At 45.6% G+C, this 19,797-nt stretch overlaps 1 protein-coding gene across 6 annotated transcripts in view; it reads left to right on the plus strand.

Moving 5' to 3' along the window:
- Positions 1–19,797, plus strand: part of VWA5B2 (von Willebrand factor A domain containing 5B2) — a 96,329-nt gene that overhangs the window by 68,995 nt on the left and 7,537 nt on the right. For 5 of the 6 annotated variants that reach the window (XM_081910730.1, XM_081910728.1, XM_081910727.1 and 2 more), the window contains 11 exons: positions 5,660–5,791; positions 6,845–6,966; positions 7,384–7,560; positions 9,130–9,240; positions 11,465–11,667; positions 13,411–13,525; positions 14,267–14,452; positions 14,858–15,050; positions 16,352–16,647; positions 17,812–18,037; positions 19,422–19,769. In XM_081910730.1, the coding sequence (XP_081766856.1) occupies positions 5,660–5,791; positions 6,845–6,966; positions 7,384–7,560; positions 9,130–9,240; positions 11,465–11,667; positions 13,411–13,525; positions 14,267–14,452; positions 14,858–15,050; positions 16,352–16,647; positions 17,812–18,037; positions 19,422–19,769 (2,109 nt within the window). The remainder of the gene's footprint in view (positions 1–5,659; positions 5,792–6,844; positions 6,967–7,383; positions 7,561–9,129; positions 9,241–11,464; positions 11,668–13,410; positions 13,526–14,266; positions 14,453–14,857; positions 15,051–16,351; positions 16,648–17,811; positions 18,038–19,421; positions 19,770–19,797) is intronic. The other variant, XM_081910732.1, reaches the window with a different exon arrangement.

Below are 19,797 nucleotides of genomic sequence, written 5' to 3' on the forward strand. Positions count from 1 at the left end.
GACTGTAGTTTGTTCATGGTGCTGACTTCACAGAGTTATAGTTCCCAAAGCCCTTAACTACATTTTTTGAGGATTCTCTATGACTTGATTGTTGTGTGTTGTTGTTGTTTTTAAAAAAACAAAATCCAAAGTGGTTTACAAAAAGAATAAAACAACGAAATTATCAGCAAAAGCAGTTAAAAACAACTATTTAAAACATTCAAAGAATAATTTAAATTGATAAGTTTAAAACCAAATTAAAACACATATTAACCTTACCTAAGGTTAAGCGTATCTAGATAGGCTTATTTCTTTATTTAATTTATACGCTACTTGATTGCGAAAACAAATCAAAACCCTCAAAACAGTTTACAAAAAGATAAAACAAAAAAATCAAGAAAAAATGCAATGCTTTAAAACAGACAAAAAGTTAAAATACTAAAACAGTTTAAAATTCACATCAACTTTCTAAGCATTGATAGGATTATCTAAACAAGACGCTAAAAAGAGTACACTGAAAGTGCCTGCTTGATCTCAATAGGCAGAGAGTTCCAAAGTGTATGTGCTGCCACACTAAACAAATGTGGAATGAATATTTTGTGGCACCTGTAGCAGTGCCAGTTCTACCAATTGAAATGCTCAAGTGGGCACATGTGATGTGAGGCAATCTCCCATGTAAACTGGTCCCTAGCTGTTAAGGGCTTTATATTCTAACAGTAACACATTAAAGGGGCAGATGGAGCTCGTCCGCCTGGGAAGGTAGCCCATCTAAGAGAAGGAAAACTCCAATTCTAAACCTCCACTGCCTTGTGGGATATCTTCAGCAGAAGAAAGGGCTAAGCAGTAAACCCTACACAGATCCGGAGTGGGCTCCCTAAGATGGTTGGACACCTCCTTCCAATAACTCCTGCAGCCAAGCTGCTGCCAAATGTATTGCTCTTCTTTCCTTTGGAACCAATCAGTGAGGCTGAGGGGGGCAGGTCTTGTCATCTCGGCAGCCCAGGGCCTCCATACACACTGCCGAGGCTTGCGCCCCAGGGAGGTCACTTTGGTGCCGCTAACGCAGCAGTTTGACCTCACCCCGGGAGGCGCTCTCTACTGTCTCTCGAGACAGATAGATGCCAGCAACAACACCCTGAACTTTGCCCGGTAGCAGATTGACAACCAGTGCAGAGCTGTGAGCACAGGTGTTCTGTGATGCCAGGGTCTCATTCTGCGCTAACTGCAGCTTCCAGATCAAGCCAAGGAAAGTCCCACGTAAACCCACAAAAGCCCCACATAAACCACATATAATATATATATATATATATATATATATATATATATATATATATATATATATATGCAGGTTTTGGTGTCCTCGGGTGTCTTCCCGTGTAAAAGTTGGGGTGTCTAGGCGACGTTTCGACGAGGTCTCACTCGTCATCTTCAGGCTGGTGCTTTCGGCTTCTTGTTACTGGAACAGAGCAGGATCTCAGTGTTTGAGTTCCTATAAATACTGTTGAGGGGGTGTGGTGTATAGCCTCCAATGTTCTGGGCAGAGAGGAAGTTCCCAGGCTAGTGTGCCTTTTCTTCTTTTGTTCCTTAATTACTTGAGGGATATCTTGAGTGATTTCTTGAGTGATATCCTGAGTACCACTTAGGTGGGTCATTGGGTGTGGATTAGTTGCTAAAGTCTTTGTGTCTTGACCTCTTGAACTTTGTGAAGAGTTTTTCTGAGAAGATGGCTGTACTGCACTTAGTTGTGCTCTGGCTTGGCTTCGTGTATAGGGGCGAGCTGTGGTTTTGTGGCCTGTGTCAGCCAGATCTGTGTAGGGATTGCAGGGGGGTGCAGCATCCGGAGGTGCCACCATGGTTTGGCTACTGGATGGTGTCTGTAATTTATCTGTGGAGAGGGTCTGGGTTTGGGTCTGGTGTGGTTGATTGGTGATGGCGTTCTGTGTGCCTCTGGATCTGGTGTCAGTTTTTGTGGGGAGGGCTAATTTCCAGATGTCTGGCAAGCGGGATGTGTCGTCACGCTTGTTCATGTTGTGAGGGTGTTTCTCTATCTCGATGGCTTCCATGATTATTCTCTTGCAGATTCCAAATTGCTCTTTAACATGGAACATCACCACAAGAGAATAATCATGGAAGCCATCGAGATAGAGAAACACCCTCACAACATGAACAAGCGTGACGACACATCCCGCTTGCCAGACATCTGGAAATTAGCCCTCCCCACAAAAACTGACACCAGATCCAGAGGCACACAGAACGCCATCACCAATCAACCACACCAGACCCAAACCCAGACCCTCTCCACAGATAAATTACAGACACCATCCAGTAGCCAAACCATGGTGGCACCTCCGGATGCTGCACCCCCCTGCAATCCCTACACAGATCTGGCTGACACAGGCCACAAAACCACAGCTCGCCCCTATACACGAAGCCAAGCCAGAGCACAACTAAGTGCAGTACAGCCATCTTCTCAGAAAAACTCTTCACAAAGTTCAAGAGGTCAAGACACAAAGACTTTAGCAACTAATCCACACCCAATGACCCACCTAAGTGGTACTCAGGATATCACTCAAGAAATCACTCAAGATATCCCTCAAGTAATTAAGGAACAAAAGAAGAAAAGGCACACTAGCCTGGGAACTTCCTCTCTGCCCAGAACATTGGAGGCTATACACCACACCCCCTCAACAGTATTTATAGGAACTCAAACACTGAGATCCTGCTCTGTTCCAGTAACAAGAAGCCGAAAGCACCAGCCTGAAGATGACGAGTGAGACCTCGTCGAAACGTCGCCTAGACACCCCAACTTTTACACGGGAAGACACCCGAGGACACCAAAACCTGCATTCCTGTACCCGTGAAAATCTACGAAAGCATATATATATATATATATATATATATATATATATATATATATATCACAAACACATGCAGAAATGTGGAGAACTGAACCTGAGATTGGAAAAGAGAGAATCTGATAGAAACCAAAATGCCAACAGTGACAGGGAGCAGATTCCTTCTACTGTCCGCTCTTGATCCAGAAGTAAATGCAATGGCTGTAATGCCCTTTCATTCCTTCCATTATCCAGGACTACGGGAAATGCAGGTGATTCACTTTTGCTTTTGCTCCAGATAGATAGATGATAAAAGGTAAAGGTAAAGGTACCCCTGCCCATACGGGCCAGTCTTGACAGACTCTGGGGTTGTGCGCCCATCTCACTTAAGAGGCCAGGGGCCAGCGCTGTCCGGAGACACTTCCGGGTCACGTGGCCAGCGTGACATCGCTGCTCTGGCGAGCCAGAGCTGCACACGGAAACGCTGTTTACCTTCCCGCTGGTAAGCGGTCCCTATTTATCTACTTGCACCCGGGGGTGCTTTCGAACTGCTAGGTTGGCAGGCGCTGGGACCGAGCAGCGGGAGCGCACCCCGCCGCAGGGATTCGAACCGCCGACCTTTCGATCGGCAAGTCCTAGGCGCTGAGGCTTTAACCCACAGCGCCACCTGCGTCCCCAGATAGATGATAGATAGATAGATATAGATAGATGATAGATAGATAGATGATAGATAGATAGATAGATAGATAGATGATAGATAGATAGATAGATGATAGATAGATAGATAGATAATAGATAGATCTCATGATCTCAGAAGACTGAATACTTGGGTTTCAAAGATGTCTTGCTTTAAGGAGGACTGTGGGGAAGTGACAGTGAATGAAGGTGTTCCAGAAGTGCTGTCTGGTTAGTGGCATCGTGAAGGATTTATGAAGCAGCCCCAGAAGAGGAGGCAGAATCTTTAGTTATAAAGGCGTCAGAAGAGCACTTCATAAATGCTTGTTCTGAACCTCTTTTAGGAATTGGTTAATCACTAAAATAATATATGTGCTACTGTGGTTAACAAAGCAGAGATTTTCACCACATGAATAAAGTCTCCGGTTTTTAAACCATCTATATTGCGCATGCTTTAGTGCTGAGTCTATACTCTTTTTCCCTCATGAAAAAATGATGGCTGTGGGAAGAAAGGAAGCAAGCGAAAGTGTGTGTCGTGGGGGGAGGGAGGGAGACGGAAGCAACTTCAGAGAGCCCTGGAGCATATGCTTGAGACAGACGAAGGAATTAATCCCATTAGGAGTTGGCTCAAGTCCCATGCCTCCGAGAAATGCTGCACTCGTGGCCTTGCTGGGCTTCAGTCTAGTAAAAATGTCTTTTGCTGCTGACGAATGAGTTCATTGTGGTCTGTGCATAAAGGTAAAAAAAGGGGGGGGTTGTGTGCTGAAAAATTATCTAGCTCCATTTATCTAGCAGTGCAGATAAGCTGGCAGGTATGTACCTTAGTGTAAGCTATATAAAGGCTTATCCACACCTTCTTTTGATTCCCCACCTCGCAAGAAACCTGTTCTTTAGCGCTGAATCGGAACAAATGGCAATTGGGTTTTCCCGCAGATTGCCTTTTGTTCCGATCTACCACTAATTAGTGGGTTTCTGGGGGAAAGCAGCAGGTCAAAGGCAAAATTGTTTAGACCTTTGCTCTCTAGGCATGGGACAAGCAGAAAGTGTGGGTGAGCCCTAACTGTATATTCTTTTAAATAAGTCTGTGCTGGATTAGTGTTGTGACCACAGTATTGAAACCTTTATACATTTTGGAACGGTTTGCTAAAGAGCGGTTTGAATTCTGCAAGAGCTGTAGATAAGAGAGGGCGAATTGGCGGGACCTTCAGGTCAGGAGTGAGAGTCCCTGGGCTGTGTGTTTCCTGTGTGGCTTTTAAAAACACACAGTTCCAGACAAGTTTGTGCTGAAGAAAGGGCCTTTATCAGTTCTGCACATTTACACATTTGCTTGCTTTTTTCTCATTCTTCTGCAACTCAGAGGGCACACCCTGAGGACTAGAAATCTTACAGCCCTCTTCTGGCTCCTGAGTTACACTGAACGCTCACTGCAGTGCTTTGCCTTTGCAGCCATAGGGACCAGCAATTTCTTCTTAGTGAAAACAGATTGTAAAGATGCTAAATACTGAAACTTCTTTTTTAAATAAGTATTATTTAGATAAATATCTGAAGATGGAGGAGGATGAGGTTTTTTGTCACTGTTTGGTTGCTGTTAGATTAGGTTTGGTCCCGCCCCCCAATATATAGTTTTGATTTTTAAGATTATTTTTTAAAAAAATTACTGTGTTAGCCACCTTACCTGATTCTTATTCTTTGAAGAGGCATGGAAGAAGAATGCCTCTATTGCATTGCTGTTATCTAATCTCCAAGGGCAGATTTGTGTGTGTGTTCATTCCATTACTCAGCGATCAATTATTCTCTGTCAAACATGTGAGCTGTTTCCATTTAAATCTACTCTGTTTATGTCTGAGATCTAATTGATGTACAAGTTCATTCATCCACACATGTTGGTCATCACTTGATGCCAAGTCTTCAAGTAAGCACAAGTGCGTGGTAACGAGGCCTTGCTTGGTGCTATTAAACAAATGCATCTATTTCCATCTGACACACTTTCAAACAGGAGTGGGAAACCTTTGGCCCTGCAGATGCTGATGAACTACAACTCCCATTATCCCTGGCCATTGATCATGTTTGTGAGGCTGATGGGAGTTGTTGTTGGAGGGCCAAATGTCCCCCACCCCTGCTTTAGAGCTTATTACATTACAGCAGGCAATAAAATCCTCTCGTTATTGCAGGATTGGAGAGCCCATCCCATGCTCTTCGGGCTGATGCTAATCCTTTTGCCAGCTCTGCCTCAACTATATGCATCACCTTGGCAGAGAAGCACAGATGTGACAGGAACCTGGAGATTATCTTGTATCCTTGTGGTAAGAGAACACTTTGAAGTCAAGGGATTCTGTGATCGCTACAACAATGGAACCTTCTGCTAATGTATAATACACACTGCAAGGGGGAATGTAGGGGTGATAATCCGACTGGGGAGCCTTAGGACTGAACAATTTAATCTTCCAGATCTTTAGTTCTGTACCCAGATACCAACAATATATTGCGACTGAGAGACATTAATTTCTGAACTTTTATTTTATAGCACACACACACACTTCTGTAATGCCTCTTGGGGTCCTTTCTGAGGTTGGCATAGGACAGGCAGGGCCAAACTTGGCCTTCCAGCTGTTTTGGGACTACAGTTCCCATCATCCCTGACCACTGGTCCTGTTAGCTAGGGATGGTGGGAGTTGTAGTCCCAAAACAGCTGGAGGGCCAGGTTTGGCCAAACCTGGCATAGGAGCTGCTCTAGTGTGTCTCTGCTTTATGGGAACAGTGGACTTTTTAATATATTATTTTTGTCATGACATTTTTATTTAGGTAGTTATGGACTAAACACAAAATCTCAAGCAAGAACAACCAGACTAGCCCAGATGATGTGTTTAAGAATTTTTATAAATATGAAGCTAGGCAGATTATTCAGACAACTATATATCAAATTATGTGGCGTAAGATACCACCTGCGTAGTGTTTAAAGAGCTGATTCTCTTATTTCTGTGACCTCTGCAGAGAAGATACTCCCTGCAGCAATATCCATGCTGCTCGTGTAGCATCAGAAGGGGCCCTCAAAGTGCAACCCACAGATATACTTATTTTAGGATTGGTGCATGTCAATCATCTATCATAATGAAGCTACTTTAACCTGCTCCATGTGGTGTCAGTTGCCACCTGATGGGCTGTTCCTGGTGACCCTCTACATAACGGAGGAGGTTATTCTTATTCCTATTTTACAGGTGTGCAAATGAGACTGGGAGTTGCCTGAGGCCACCAGTTTTGAGTCCATACCTGGTTTTGAACCTAGGTCTAAACAGCCCAGCTGTCTGTGCACTGGATCATTCTGACTCTCATGCAGCTTTACATTTTCCTCCCCTAAGAACCTCATCATCCACACCTCATCATAGAAGATGGTGCTATCTCATATCAGGACTACGAGGCACAAATAAGGAGCCGCCGTGATTATGCTCGTATTGCCAAAAAAGATGATTGGGAGAGACAGGTAACCATCTAGGAAGAGAATTTTTTTTCCTGGGTTGTCTAAGGATGGTCTCAAGTTGGATTGAAATGACTAGGACCTAGACAGTAGCACCTTAATACCGTGCTTTTTGTCACCTCTAACTGTAAATTCTCTGGCCTGGTGGCTGAGCAAGAAGCACATGGTGTGGTAGGGATGCTGCTGCTCACCTGAACTCTGGTTGGTCACATTGCTGCTGCTTACTGGGAGGTAGAGGGGATGGGAGATAGAAGGGATGGGGCAAGGCGACCGTGAAGTCAGTGCAGTGCGCACACACTGCTGGAGAAATTCTGGTGCTCCTGCCAGTGCATTTGCACTGTGCCAACCTCCACATTGCATGATAATATACAATGATATCGGGAAGGAAAGGTTGAAGCCACAACATATTTTCTTTGCTCCTAGGTTGCCTTTGTCCAGAAGAGGTTCCACAAAGACATTTTTCACAATCCTGTCCTGATGCTGAATTTCTGCCCTGAGGCCAGCTGCGTTTCCACTGATTTCCAGACCATCACTCGCGAAATGCTCTTCCTCATTGACCAGAGTACAAGCATGAGTGGCCCTGGCGTTGATGGGATCAAGGTAAACAGAGCATTGGGAAATGAGAAACTATCTTTTACTAGGTCAGCAGTGTCCACACTGGCAGCAGCTTGCCTGGGGTTCAGACAGGGGTTTTCCACCAGCCCTGCCTGAAGATGCCAAGGATTGAACCTGACATATTTACTGAATGGGCATCAAGGCATATGCTCCTGATGCCTTGTGTGTGTGTAAAATAAAACTAATTTTTGCATACCTGATGAGCAACAGTTCCAGAATATTTGCAGAATGTGCACAATTGTTTTTTCAGCATCTGCCAAGTTTTCAAAAATTATATGAGTATGAGATATTATATTGATTATTATGCAGATAAGTAGCATCTTCCCACATTATGATGCCTCTCTGGGGCATCCTTAACAATGTATGTTTTCCCAGCTTTAATAGGAAGATGCTCAGAATTCCTCGCAGGACTCAGATTTTATTCCTTCCTGTTAGTGTAGCCTGAGCAAGGAAAGGCTTGTCCTCTTGCTAAGGATGCTTCCAGATTGATACTGTTTTTGGGTAGGATTTGGTCACAATCCGGCAAATTCAGGTTGCACAGTTATAGTTGATTGTGAGGTCTTGCACGACAAACCTGCTTCCCCAAAGATGAGACTTTTTGCATTATGGATGAAGAAAGTGTGGGCTATGAACCAACCTGCAATCACCATCTGAGGCCCTTCTTTGTGTGTCTGTTGCAAACCAGTTTGCCATGAACATTTGCTGTAAATTTTGGACACCACAAAAACCTTCCAAAAGTGGATTAGACAATGTTAACATCAGTGCATACAGCCAACCACTCACATAGAAACTCATTAAAAGTGCATTTTGAGCCCTGATTGACAGCAAGCTTGCCACAAGCTCCAACACTTCTCCCACAAAAGCATTCCCTACTGCTAATATATTCAATATAACCTGCATACTTTGTACAATGTTGTTCGATTTTCTTATGGAGCTTTCACAAAGATGATAATGAATGTTAATTAGGAGATGCTGTTCAAGACACAACAATCCAGAAATGTTAAGTACTATAATTAAGATGCCAAGGCATCTTAATTATGCCTAACCAACAGTGCTGCTCCAACCAAACACAGCTCCAAGGTCCTCCAAGTTTTTCCTCTCCCCAGCAAAATTCCCACTAACTACCCCAAGACTGGTCTGTGTCCCAAGCAAACTTGAACTACACTTGTAAGAAAATAAGAATAGAACATTGAATTGAGTGTTGTGTTCTCTTCGCTGCCAAGAAAGAATGACTCTCTGCACCTATTGAAACTCCTTTCCATCTTGCCTCCTAAAATGCAGAATGTTTTTGCCTGGCACATAGCAATATGTAATGAAGGTGCCAGATGTGCCTCCATGGGGATACCAGTCCACAAATGGGGAGCCACCACAGAAAAATCATGTTTTCATTTTGCCACCCTCTGGACCTCCCATTGACATTTCTTCAGTGTTAAAGAGAGTGTTTTCCTGGGAAAAGCAGCAGGGCAAAGGGTAAATATGGATGGACACCTCATTCTCTCCCTCTCTCTCTCTCTCTCTCTCTCTCTCTCTCTCTCTCTCTCTCTCTCTGCACAGGATGCTCTGTTGGTGGCTGTGAAGAGCCTTCCTCCCAGCACCTTGTTGAATGTGGCTGGCTTTGGCTCCAGCATCAAGCCTATCTTCACCACCAGCAAGCCCTGCAATAGCGTGAGTATTCTGACCATTGCGACTTCTTGTCCACCCCTCTGACCCCAAAGCTATTAACTGGCAATTAACTGGATCCGACAAGAACTCTGTGAATGTGCAGGGATGGTGCCATGAGTTGTCATCATCATTCTAACATTTATTTCTTTAATTGCATTTTTTCCAGTTAATCATGAATAGGGAAAATGTAGGACAGGAAATCCCTACATGAATATAATGAAAACGAATATAATAACATACCAAAAGGGTGGGCTGGGGAAAGCAATGATGGCACTACAAGGAAGGGAAGGAAGGTGTTGTGATGTTTCAAGCACACAAAATGTAAAAAACAATGTACACTCAACTGATGACTGGACTGTTCAGATTGATAGTAATAAAATAAAACTGTTCAAATAGGGACAATCCTTAATCCATTGTTATTGCAGTCTTGCTCGCTTCCTAGGATTCCCCCCCCCCTTCAAAAAAAACACCAAAAGGTTTGCATGCCCAAGTACAGAAGTACCTATATGCATTTCTAGAACATAAGAAGGTAGTAGAAGAAGGGAGGAATGATTGAATGGATGAACAAACAAATAAAACCACCTCCAAAAAATTCCACCAAGCTCCACCCACTGCTGTGGATGGCATTGCAGAATAGCAATGAGTAGCCATGACTGAAAAGGGAGAATGTGTCCAAAACAGACCAAAATCAGGCCTGAGCAGCCTATATGCAATACAGGACCTCCATCTGAATCACCTTAAATCCAGAATATTAACTTTTGTTGGAAGAGATGCAACCTTTAGTGGACGTTTGACCTGTGTGCCATTACTTAAGATGAAGGTTGCTGGGTTGATTCTGTGCTTGGAGGAACATGTTGCGTCATCTTCAGTCCTTGTGATAAAACTGCTGTGCTCAGGTGACCCAAATTCTGTGCCAAGAGAAGTTGAGTTCAGTGATCTGTGTATGTTACGCAAAGCGTGCAGACTTGCTATGCTGGCTTTTTATGTCCAGTTTATTCTGGGTTGGCCAGAGTCCAGCAGCTGTGCAGGTTCTGCGGATCTGTCCCATATTCACTTGAAATCCTCCCTTGCATCTCACCCCTCCACTTATGAGATGATACCAGTCATTTCATACATATTTTCAGATTTGTCTTCCCAACCATAAATGCTAGAGGCTTTTTTCCTTTTTAAAGCAGATGCTGAAGTCCACAAAACCTTATGCCACATTAAATTTATTTAAGGGGCCACATCTTTTCAGGAAGCTGAATTCTGCCCACCCCGAATTTCAAATGCCAGCTTGTGAAGCGTGATTGTGAAATAGCAGAATTAATATCGCTGTACTTACGACTCCCAGAATTGTGTGTCTGTCTGACTCACAAACAAGAAGGCAAGAAGATTAGGGAGGGCTGTGACTCAATGGTAGAGTACAAGTTTTATCCAAAAAAGTTCCCAGATTCCTCCTTGGTATGTCCAGGAGCATGGCTTAGAAAGGGACAAATGAGATCAATGGATTATTTGTTGAATAAAACACACAGTATTTTTTAGATGGCAATTCTCAGAACAGCTAAAAAATTAATAAAATGATAATGTTCATAATTATATAAAATAATTCAGCAGGGCAATAAAACAGTAAAAATCAACAGACGCAATAAAAGTACACAGATTGAAACCAGGTAGCTGACGTGCTGAAAGGCTTAAGCAAATAAAAAGCCTGGTGCCCAAAGATATCAGACGGGGTGCCATGCAAGCTTCCCTGGGAAGGGCATTCTGGATTCATGGCAACTGAAATTGCCATTGGTTTTATGGTTGGAGTGCAGGGTGCAGAGAGATCAACAGGATTCACAAAAGCAAAATTGGTCATCGTTTTCTTGGGAGATTTGGCTAGTTTTTAAAATAGGTTTATGGCTATGGAGAAGAACTTGCATATGGAGAGAAACTTGCATATGTGTAGAAAATGCCTGACAAAATGTCAGAAGACAGGCAGCAGGTAAGCAAGGACTTCTAGTGGCCACCTGTACTGTGCCTTATAGTTCCTTATCCTTCATGCATGTAAGTAGCAGGAGTTGATTGGCACGCTATTTCCACAACATGTTCAGGCCACAGGATCTCACTTTCTGGAATGCAGAATTATGAGCCACAGAGACAGAAGTCATAATGTTCTGTGGTGGTGGAGAGCTTGCTTTATGGCAAGATGTCTGGCTCAGTCTATTTGCTGTCTCCATAATCCACTCATCTCTCCCGTGTACAGGAAACCCTCAGGCTGGCCTGTGAATACATTCAGAAGCTGCGGTCTGACATGGGTGGAGCCAACCTCCTGGCTGCTCTGACTTGGATCTTGGGGCTCCCTCTTCACCGCGGGTATCCTCGGCAGCTCTTTATATTTATGGATGCCAGTGTTGGAAACACAGGCAAGGTCATCGAGCTGGTCAGGAGACATGCGAGCAGTGTCAGGTATGGAGTGGGGTGAACTGGCCTTTCATAGATCTCCAATTCTACCTTGGTGTGCAAGAGGTCCTCTCTACAGACCTGGATAGAATAAAGTACTCTGCTGTATGTTGAAAAGTGGAGAATCAGTATCATCCACTAAATAAAGAGAGCTGGATCTGGGTCGGTCTTTATTATGCACAGAAGCTCTGTGCCACTAATAGCCTCATGATTTGCAATAATCAATAATACTTAGCATTTAAATAGCACTTTCAAGCGTTCAAAGAACTTCATATACATTATCTCAGTAATCTTTGCAGCAACACTATAACATTGATCCGTATTCCTATCCTTTCCTGCTCATGCTGTTAACTTCTATGCACGCTAGCCGATTGCTCCTCCGTTATGGTTTCACCTGTCGATTTCTGCCTGCCATGCAGCTATTGAGGACCTAGAGCTTCTGCCACTAAAAGCTCTTTAAAATGTGTGTACAGTAGAGTTAGTTTGAATCTATCATTGTAGGGGGCATTCCCCAAACTAGGATTGATTGCTAACCAGCATAGATATGCATAGTTAAGTTTGACTATAAAAAGTTCCTACGTACCGTATTTTTTGCCCCATAGGATGCACTGGCCCATAAGGCACACCTAGTTTTTTGGGGGGGGGGGGAAATAAAGGTGGAAAAAAAAATTTTCCCCCAGGTGCGGGGCTTCCCCCGACCCCAGCCCACAGAACAGGCAGCTCTCCGCAAGCGGTGGGAGCCCAGCGCCGGGCTCCCACGGCTTGTGGAGAGTTGCGCAAAGTTTGAAGCCTGGGCGCGCTGAGCTCAGCGAGCCCAGGCTTCGACATGCAGGCAACTCTCCGCAAGCTGCGGACTCCCACGGCTTGCGGAGAGCTGCGCGAAGCCTGGAGAGCGAGAGGGGTTAGTGCGCACCGACCCCTCTCGCTCTCCAGGCTTCAGCGAAAGCCTGCATTCACCCCATAGGACGCACACACATTTTCTCTTCATTTTTGGAGGGGAAAAAGTGCGTCCTATAGGGCGAAAAATACGGTATATGTCATAACCAGCACTTTGAATTGTGCCCAGAAACAGACAAGTAGCCAGTGAAGATGTTCCAATAAGGGAGCCATCTGCTCCCTATAACCAGCCCTGGTCAGTCATCTATTATGAGAACTAACCAATAAGCACCCTTTACAGCCAATGTTTCCCTATCTCACACTGAATTTGTACTGTAAACTTGCAGAATCATTTGCCAGACTCAGTCTGGTACAGAAGAAAGGTGTGTTTGTGCTGAATGCAGTAGAGGGCACTTCCAGGCCACCCTCACTGATGTTAGAATGTTGCAGATGCATTTACACTTGTGGTCATAACTGGATTTGTGTGTTCAAATTGCTCCCCAGCCATTAATTATCTGGGTGACCCTAAGCAAGCCTCTGCCTCTCAGCCTTGGCTCTCTAGCAGCCAAACCCCTTACACCGGCTGCATAAACACCATACATTTAAAGCACATGACTTTCCCCCAAAGAATCATGGGAACTGTAGTTTACTACTAAGAGCTACAGTTTCCAGAATCCATAACAAACTGCAATTCCCACGATACTTTATGGGAAGTAATGTGCTTTAAGAAAGTATGAATGAGATGAAGACTTCAGTGTAGTCTGCTAAGCTCAGAGCGCTGTGCCATGGCTTGGCAGTGCACATCCTAATAACAGCGTGGAACAGAATGAAGCAGGCTGGGTGGTCTGAGGTTCAAGGACTTCTTTCCCACAGGTGTTTTACCTTTGGCCTGGGCTCTGGTGCCTGCCGTAGGCTCCTGCGCGGACTGGCAAAGGTGAGCAGAGGTCGGGCTGAATTCCTAAGCCCAAGCGAAAGGCTGCAGCCCAAGGTATGTGCTGTCCTGCTTCATTGTTGGTATTTTTGACTTGGGTGGTCACCTGTGCTCAATAGTTATGTGCCATGTCCACACTAGTACAATCACAATTTAACACAGGCATGCGTCAGCTATGAAGGATCCAGACAGCAGTGTAGTATTATCATCCTGCTGTTCAAGAATCCATGCAGAGACAGTGTTGGCAGCCAAGCCATCTTTCAGGATATTGCCACCTGAAAGAGGCTCAAGGAGGTAGGGATGGAGGGTCTGTCACTCTCTGTTCTTTCACTTCCTTGTTTTTCCAGTCTTCACATTTCTGCAGAAATTTCCAGACTTTTTAATTTATTTATTTTTTAAAAAACCCTCTTGAAAATTCATCCCTGTTTTGTGTGAATTTCTCCTGATAAACACCTTTTGAGTGTGCCGTCTTGACTCCTGCACTTATTTCTGCAAGTAATTTCCCCTCATACAATACATTTTTGTACGTTATATTCACCAATATCTTTTTATGCACACTTTCTCCTAACATTTGCAGTTTGGTAAATACTGGTTGATTGAAGAACAGCACTGCAAAGTTCAGATAAGTGCACATGTCAAAGGATGGCTGTTTCAGTTTGCGTATTGTTCTGGAAAGTACAAATTTGATAGACTGGCCTTTAAATACAAACTTGATCAAATTTCTCATCCATCCTTAGAATATGACAACGAGCTGTTAGAGATGCGAGTGCTGCTGAATATCTCTGGTTTTTTCCCCAGCTGATAAAGTCTTTGAAAAAAGCAATTGAGCCGGTTGTGAGTGACATCACGATAGACTGGTATGTGCCAGACACCATGGAGGCCCTGCTATCGCCCAATGAGATCGCAGCCCTGTATCCAGGAGACCGGCTCATCAGCTACTGCACTCTTTACCACATTGCCAGTTTCCGGGACAAGAAGGCAACAGTTGAGCACCCATTCCCTTAAAACTTGGCTTTGGGGCGGCGGAATGTGGCCTGGCAGTCCTTTTTTCTGGCACTTTGGACTCTTCCCAGCCCTGCTGCATACCCTCTTGAGAGAATTTTTGCCTGGCTGTGATGTAGTAAGAGGCAGGCAGCCCTCCAGAGGGAATATGGCTCTCAGGCTGAAAAACATTTCCCAGCCCTGTCCTAAAAAGTATGGCTCCCCCTGCTGTGGGAAATGGGGCCTGCGTTTACTTTGCGCCTGGCTCCAGTAACCACTTGCAGGAAGCCTTGGCTGGAGAAGGTGCCTTTTTGCCGATTGTTTCCTTCGTCTCCCTCAGAACAGAGCCTTTTAAAATATGCCTGCAGTCATCTGCTTTCCTTAAAGTTTGGCTGCTTATTTCCCCAGGGCAGAGAGCCGTTGTGCCGGAGTCTGTCTAGGGGCTCTGCAGGTTCAGTGTTCCAGTCCCAAGAGGAGGCAACTGGTTTGGAAGGAGCCCACCCACACCCAGAGAGTCAAGAAATTTGCCAAGCCCTTCATGAAATTTCCCGTGAGATATCTCTGGAGTTTTCTGCTGGGGGCACTGAGGAGTCTATGAAAAGTAAGTAGAACTTTGTGGGATGGCGTTTGTTTTCAGTTCTTTCCTCTAGGACTGTCTGGGAATGGAGCAACAATCTTTGCTCCAGACCCACTAAGCAGTGATCCCCTCCTCCCATTCTCTGCAGTCTGGTCCACAGGGAGGAATAGGGCACTCTACACTTCAGCCCCAACAACCCGAGGTCACATCTACACCGTACATGTAGCACATGACTTCCTGCAAAGAATCCTGGGAACTGTAGTTTGTTAAGGGTGCTGAGACCTGTAGCTCTGTGAAGCTAAACTACATCCCCAGAATTCTGTGATGGAAGCCATGTACTTGAAGGTGCTTTAAATGTGTGCTGTGGGTGTGACCTGTGTCTTGATTCCCCCAATCCCACTGGCTTTTTTACACGTAACCAGTCCTGGGTGTCTGCTTCCTCCTCCTTAGTCTCAGTTTGACCCTCGTAGAACTCAGCTGGGAAGACAGTGGTGGGAAAGTGGAAATAAAATAGAGTTGGTTCCACCTGTCCTGGCTGTGTCTCTGCCTACTGTTGGACTCGATCCCTTCCACCATATCAGCCATGACTGGCCCCAACCACTGTTCCTTTTTGAATGGTGGAGGTCAGTTGAGGAGTGATGAGAAGCCAGAGCTCTTTGGCACAGCACTGCTTTGCATGTAGGAGGTCCCAGGTTCACTCTTTGGCATCTCCAGTAGATGCCAAGCTAAAATTTCCTTTTTCAACCAGGCCTTTGGACAATTGACATTCGATGCCCATTTAAATGTGTTGTTAGAGAGGGGAGTTATTAGTTTGTTCTTATTTTTACTATGTATTTTGTGGTTTCTATATTGTGGTTTCATGGTGTGAACCACCCTGCGATATGCAAATGAAGGGCTAAAATATACTCAGAGTCGCAAAGTTGATTTCATGCTCTTTATTCAGCTCATAGTGGTGAGGAGGAATGAATGAAAGTCCCCTCAAAGTATCTGCTTTATATACATTATTTACACAATGGGCTGCACATGATTGGCTAATTCCGGAATTCTACTGTAAGCCAATCAGGTTGTGGATTCACTTCTATCTGGAGAATGATTGGGTGGTTCCTGCCAACCAATCATACTGCTGCATTGTTCTAGGACCAATCAGACTGCTGCATTCTGAATCCTATTGTTCTAGGACCAATCAGACTGCTGCAGTTTGGATCCTATTCAACTCAGTACATAACAAGGGCAGTATGCAAATGTAACCAGCAACAATAATAATTGTGCCTCTGTATATTATGGACCTCTCCATGCCAGTGCCTCTGCGTTCTTCTCCCTGGCAGGTGGGGATCCTGTGTCCGCAGGAGACATCTGGAAGCGGATTTACCAGCCCTCCTACATCAAGGAACAGTATGTGCTCACTCACTGCTCAGTCAGCACCGACCACAGCCACGGCTTGCTCTCCCACAGTTCCACCAGCAGCGAGTCCACGGGCTCCAGAGATGTCCCTCCAGAGGGAGGGTCCTTAGCCCAGGCTCTTGAAGGCAGCTCGCAGCAAGGCCAGAAGAGTGTCTCCCTGTGCAATTCCTCCACCAAGTCTGCCCCCGTCTCCCAGGCTCCGTCTGGTGCTCCTCCTAAGGTGAGGCATTTCAGGTCCCCTCCACTCCACAGCACCCAGCAGGCTTTGAAAGATGCCTGCTGCTTTATACTGCTTTGGGTCTTTTTTTCTAGGATCAAATCTTCTATTGGAAATGTAAAGGGAGATTCCCCATTCTTCCTATTTTTAGGTGGAGGTATTCCCAGCTGGGTGGTCAGAAACATTTTCACCCTCATCCTCTATTAGCTTATTATAGCATTTTTGCCACCTCTTTAGAAAGGCTCCCAGTCAATTGAAACAATGAGTCGTCCTGACCCAGACACCCTCCCAGTTCCTTTCCCCCAGGGGTTAGTTTAAGGGCTATTCTGCAGCCTTTTAACACAAAACAAATTCACAAATATTTTCAGACATGAGTCTTTTTGACACACTCAGAGGAAGCCATTCTTCTGAATACCAGTTGCTGGAAACCACAGGAAGGGGAGAGTGCGCTTCTGCTTGTGGGATTCCTAGGGGCATCTGGTTGGCCACTGCAAGAACAAGATGCTGGACTCGATGGGCCAGGTTCTTCTTATGTTCTTATGTAAATTCAGTTGGCTTTGTAATGTAAGTGTCGAATCTGCACTGGACAACTTAGGCCTCCCATGATAAAACCCCGGAACCAAGGTCTCAGCCTTTCTGAGTATCCTTTGGAGTAATTTGAAAAGTCCTTCATAATTATGGGTCCTTCCGGACTGTTGCTATTTTTAGGTGGGATTCAACCATATATTGGCACATTCCAGTTGTGCAATTATAATTGATTGGGAGCTCTTGTGCAACAAACCCACTCCCCCCGCCAAAAACGCACACAGACTTTTTGTGATAAGGAAAGTAATGGCAACATGAAATTGAAAGGCTGGAGTAACACTTCCTTGATGCAATGTTGTCTCACCTGCCTGCAGACAAATCAGAATGAATGCTTATTCAATAGCCCATGTTTTCAAACTGCCCTGCAAGAAAATGAGGGTGAATGTTCCATAAACTGGTTGTTTGGAAGAGCTATGTGTGTGAGAGGGAGAGAAAGGAAGACTATTATTCAGGTGTAGAGATGCAGTAGGCCCAGCATTAGATCTGCACAAGGGAAGGGCATTTGCTTTCTGACAATGATCTTTGACATGCTTCCTTAGAGTTTTCCCAGCATTGACCTTCTCGCCCTCCCTTTCTCTTAAGGTGTCTGCGGCCCTGAGCTCCGAGGAGCTGGTGCGGAGGAAGAAAGCCTTGGCCCGAGCTGCTCTGTCTGGACGTAGCTTCTCCTCCCCACATGGTGAGCTGGATGCCCATCGGCTGCGCCGAGCCCTAGAGAAGGTGTCCCAGAAGCGGAACCGTTCCCTGGAAGGGAAACTGGATGAGATTGGGCCGGAGTGGCAGAAGATGCGCAGAAGCATTGCTGATTCCAGTGAGTGGTGGGGAAGAAGAACGTGGAAGTCTCCTGTTGGGAGAGCAGAGGGCACAAGAAGCCCCACGCAAGACGAGAGAAAGCAAGAGTGGCTGAGACTTGCATGTGGGCCATCTGCAGGGGGTGGCATCTTAGGTCTTATGCAAATTACTAACATCCCTGTTAGTTTATCCCCCACTCCTGTTCTGCACTGTAGCTCAGTGACAGAAGGTCCCAGGTTCAACCCCATAACATCACCAGGTAGAGCTGGGGATGTCCTCTGTCTGAAACCCGTCTTGATATATCTGTATCATCCCCTCCCTGCTCCAAGACTTGGCAGGACTTAGAAGAAGCTCTCGTCCATCTGTAGAGCAGTTTGTTTGTTTTTGTGGTGAACGATGTTGCTCAGTTTTTCCCTCCATACCCACCTTTGACTGGGGAGTTACCTGGGCCAGGGCAAGCCCAAAGCCTGTCTCAGAACAAACTGAATGTCAAGGTTTTTGTGACTAGGAACGGAGTTGGCTAGTATTGTGTAGAGTGCAGGTGGCTGTCCAGAAGAGCGAAGACTGCAGGCCTCGTCTATCAGGAAGGGGATTATGGTCAGATTGTAAGCCTTCCAAGTCTGGGGAGAGTCCTTTGCAGGATTTGGAGCCAGTAGGTGCCAGACTAATCCTGGCAGGCTCAGGTGCCATTTCTGTTGGCAGGGGAAAATGCACCTTTCCTGCTGACTTTGGGACCAGAGATTAGCTACTAAAACCTTCCCATCATTGAAGCAGAGTCCCATTTGGTTGCAAATGCCTCATGCTCAGTCTGCAAGTAACTGCCTTGCTATAATCCATGGATAGGGACCCTGCAATCCTCTGGATGCTCTTGGACTTTAGCTCCCATCACCCCCGGCCTTTGGCTATGCTGGTTGGGGCTGATGGGAGTTGGTGTCCAGCAACATCTGAAGGGCCCCATCCCTGCTGTAAATAACCATTGAAGGTACTTGCAGTCCTCTTGGATCCTTCACTTGCAAAGGTTCCTGTCATACCAGCTGTTGTGGTATCTAAAGGCTCTTCCACACTTGTCCCATGCCTAGAAAACAGGGATTGAGGTGGTTTTCCACTTGTCTGAGCAGTTTTACCTTTGCCCCATCGCTTTCCCCCAGAAACCCAATCTTCAGTGCCAAATCAGAGCAAACGTCAATCTGGAGAAAACTTGATTGATATCATCTGCTCCAATTCATCAGTGAAGATTGGGTTTCCCCAGGGGGAAAGCAGCAGGGGAAATGAAAGTCTCTGAGTGCTAAACTTGGGGATGTGTATACTCCTAACTGGGTGTTTGTGAGCTTCCAGAGATGTCTGCCTGCGGGAGACTCTATCCTGTTGCAAAACCTGATGAGCCACGCCTTGCTCTCTCCTAGGCAACCTACTGTCACCAGCCCACCTAGACTGGGACACGCTATTGGAACCCCCATACCTTTTCAGCCCATCACCAGCAACTGAGCGAGGAGAGTGTGACAACAGTGCCTGGCCGCCTCTCCGGTGCCAAGTTGTGATCCATGGACTCAGTGCAGGGAAACCGGTCTCTTGGGAAGTGACAGCTGCCCTGGATTCGCTGCTTCTTGCCAAAGACAGCCAGGCCAAGGAGGAGCCTTCTCAGTGGCAGCAGCAGAGTAAGGGCTGGGACAAACTGCTTCACCACTTGACTGCTGGCTCCGTCATCCGGGATAATGAGAATGTGTCTCAAAGGGAAGCTGAGATTGAACATGGTAAGCCTGCCCTTCCCTTCACTTACCC

The sequence above is a fragment of the Podarcis melisellensis genome, assembly GCF_964234715.1.
Source record: "Podarcis melisellensis genome assembly, chromosome: 5".
In the NCBI taxonomy this organism is placed as follows: domain Eukaryota; kingdom Metazoa; phylum Chordata; class Lepidosauria; order Squamata; family Lacertidae; genus Podarcis; species Podarcis melisellensis.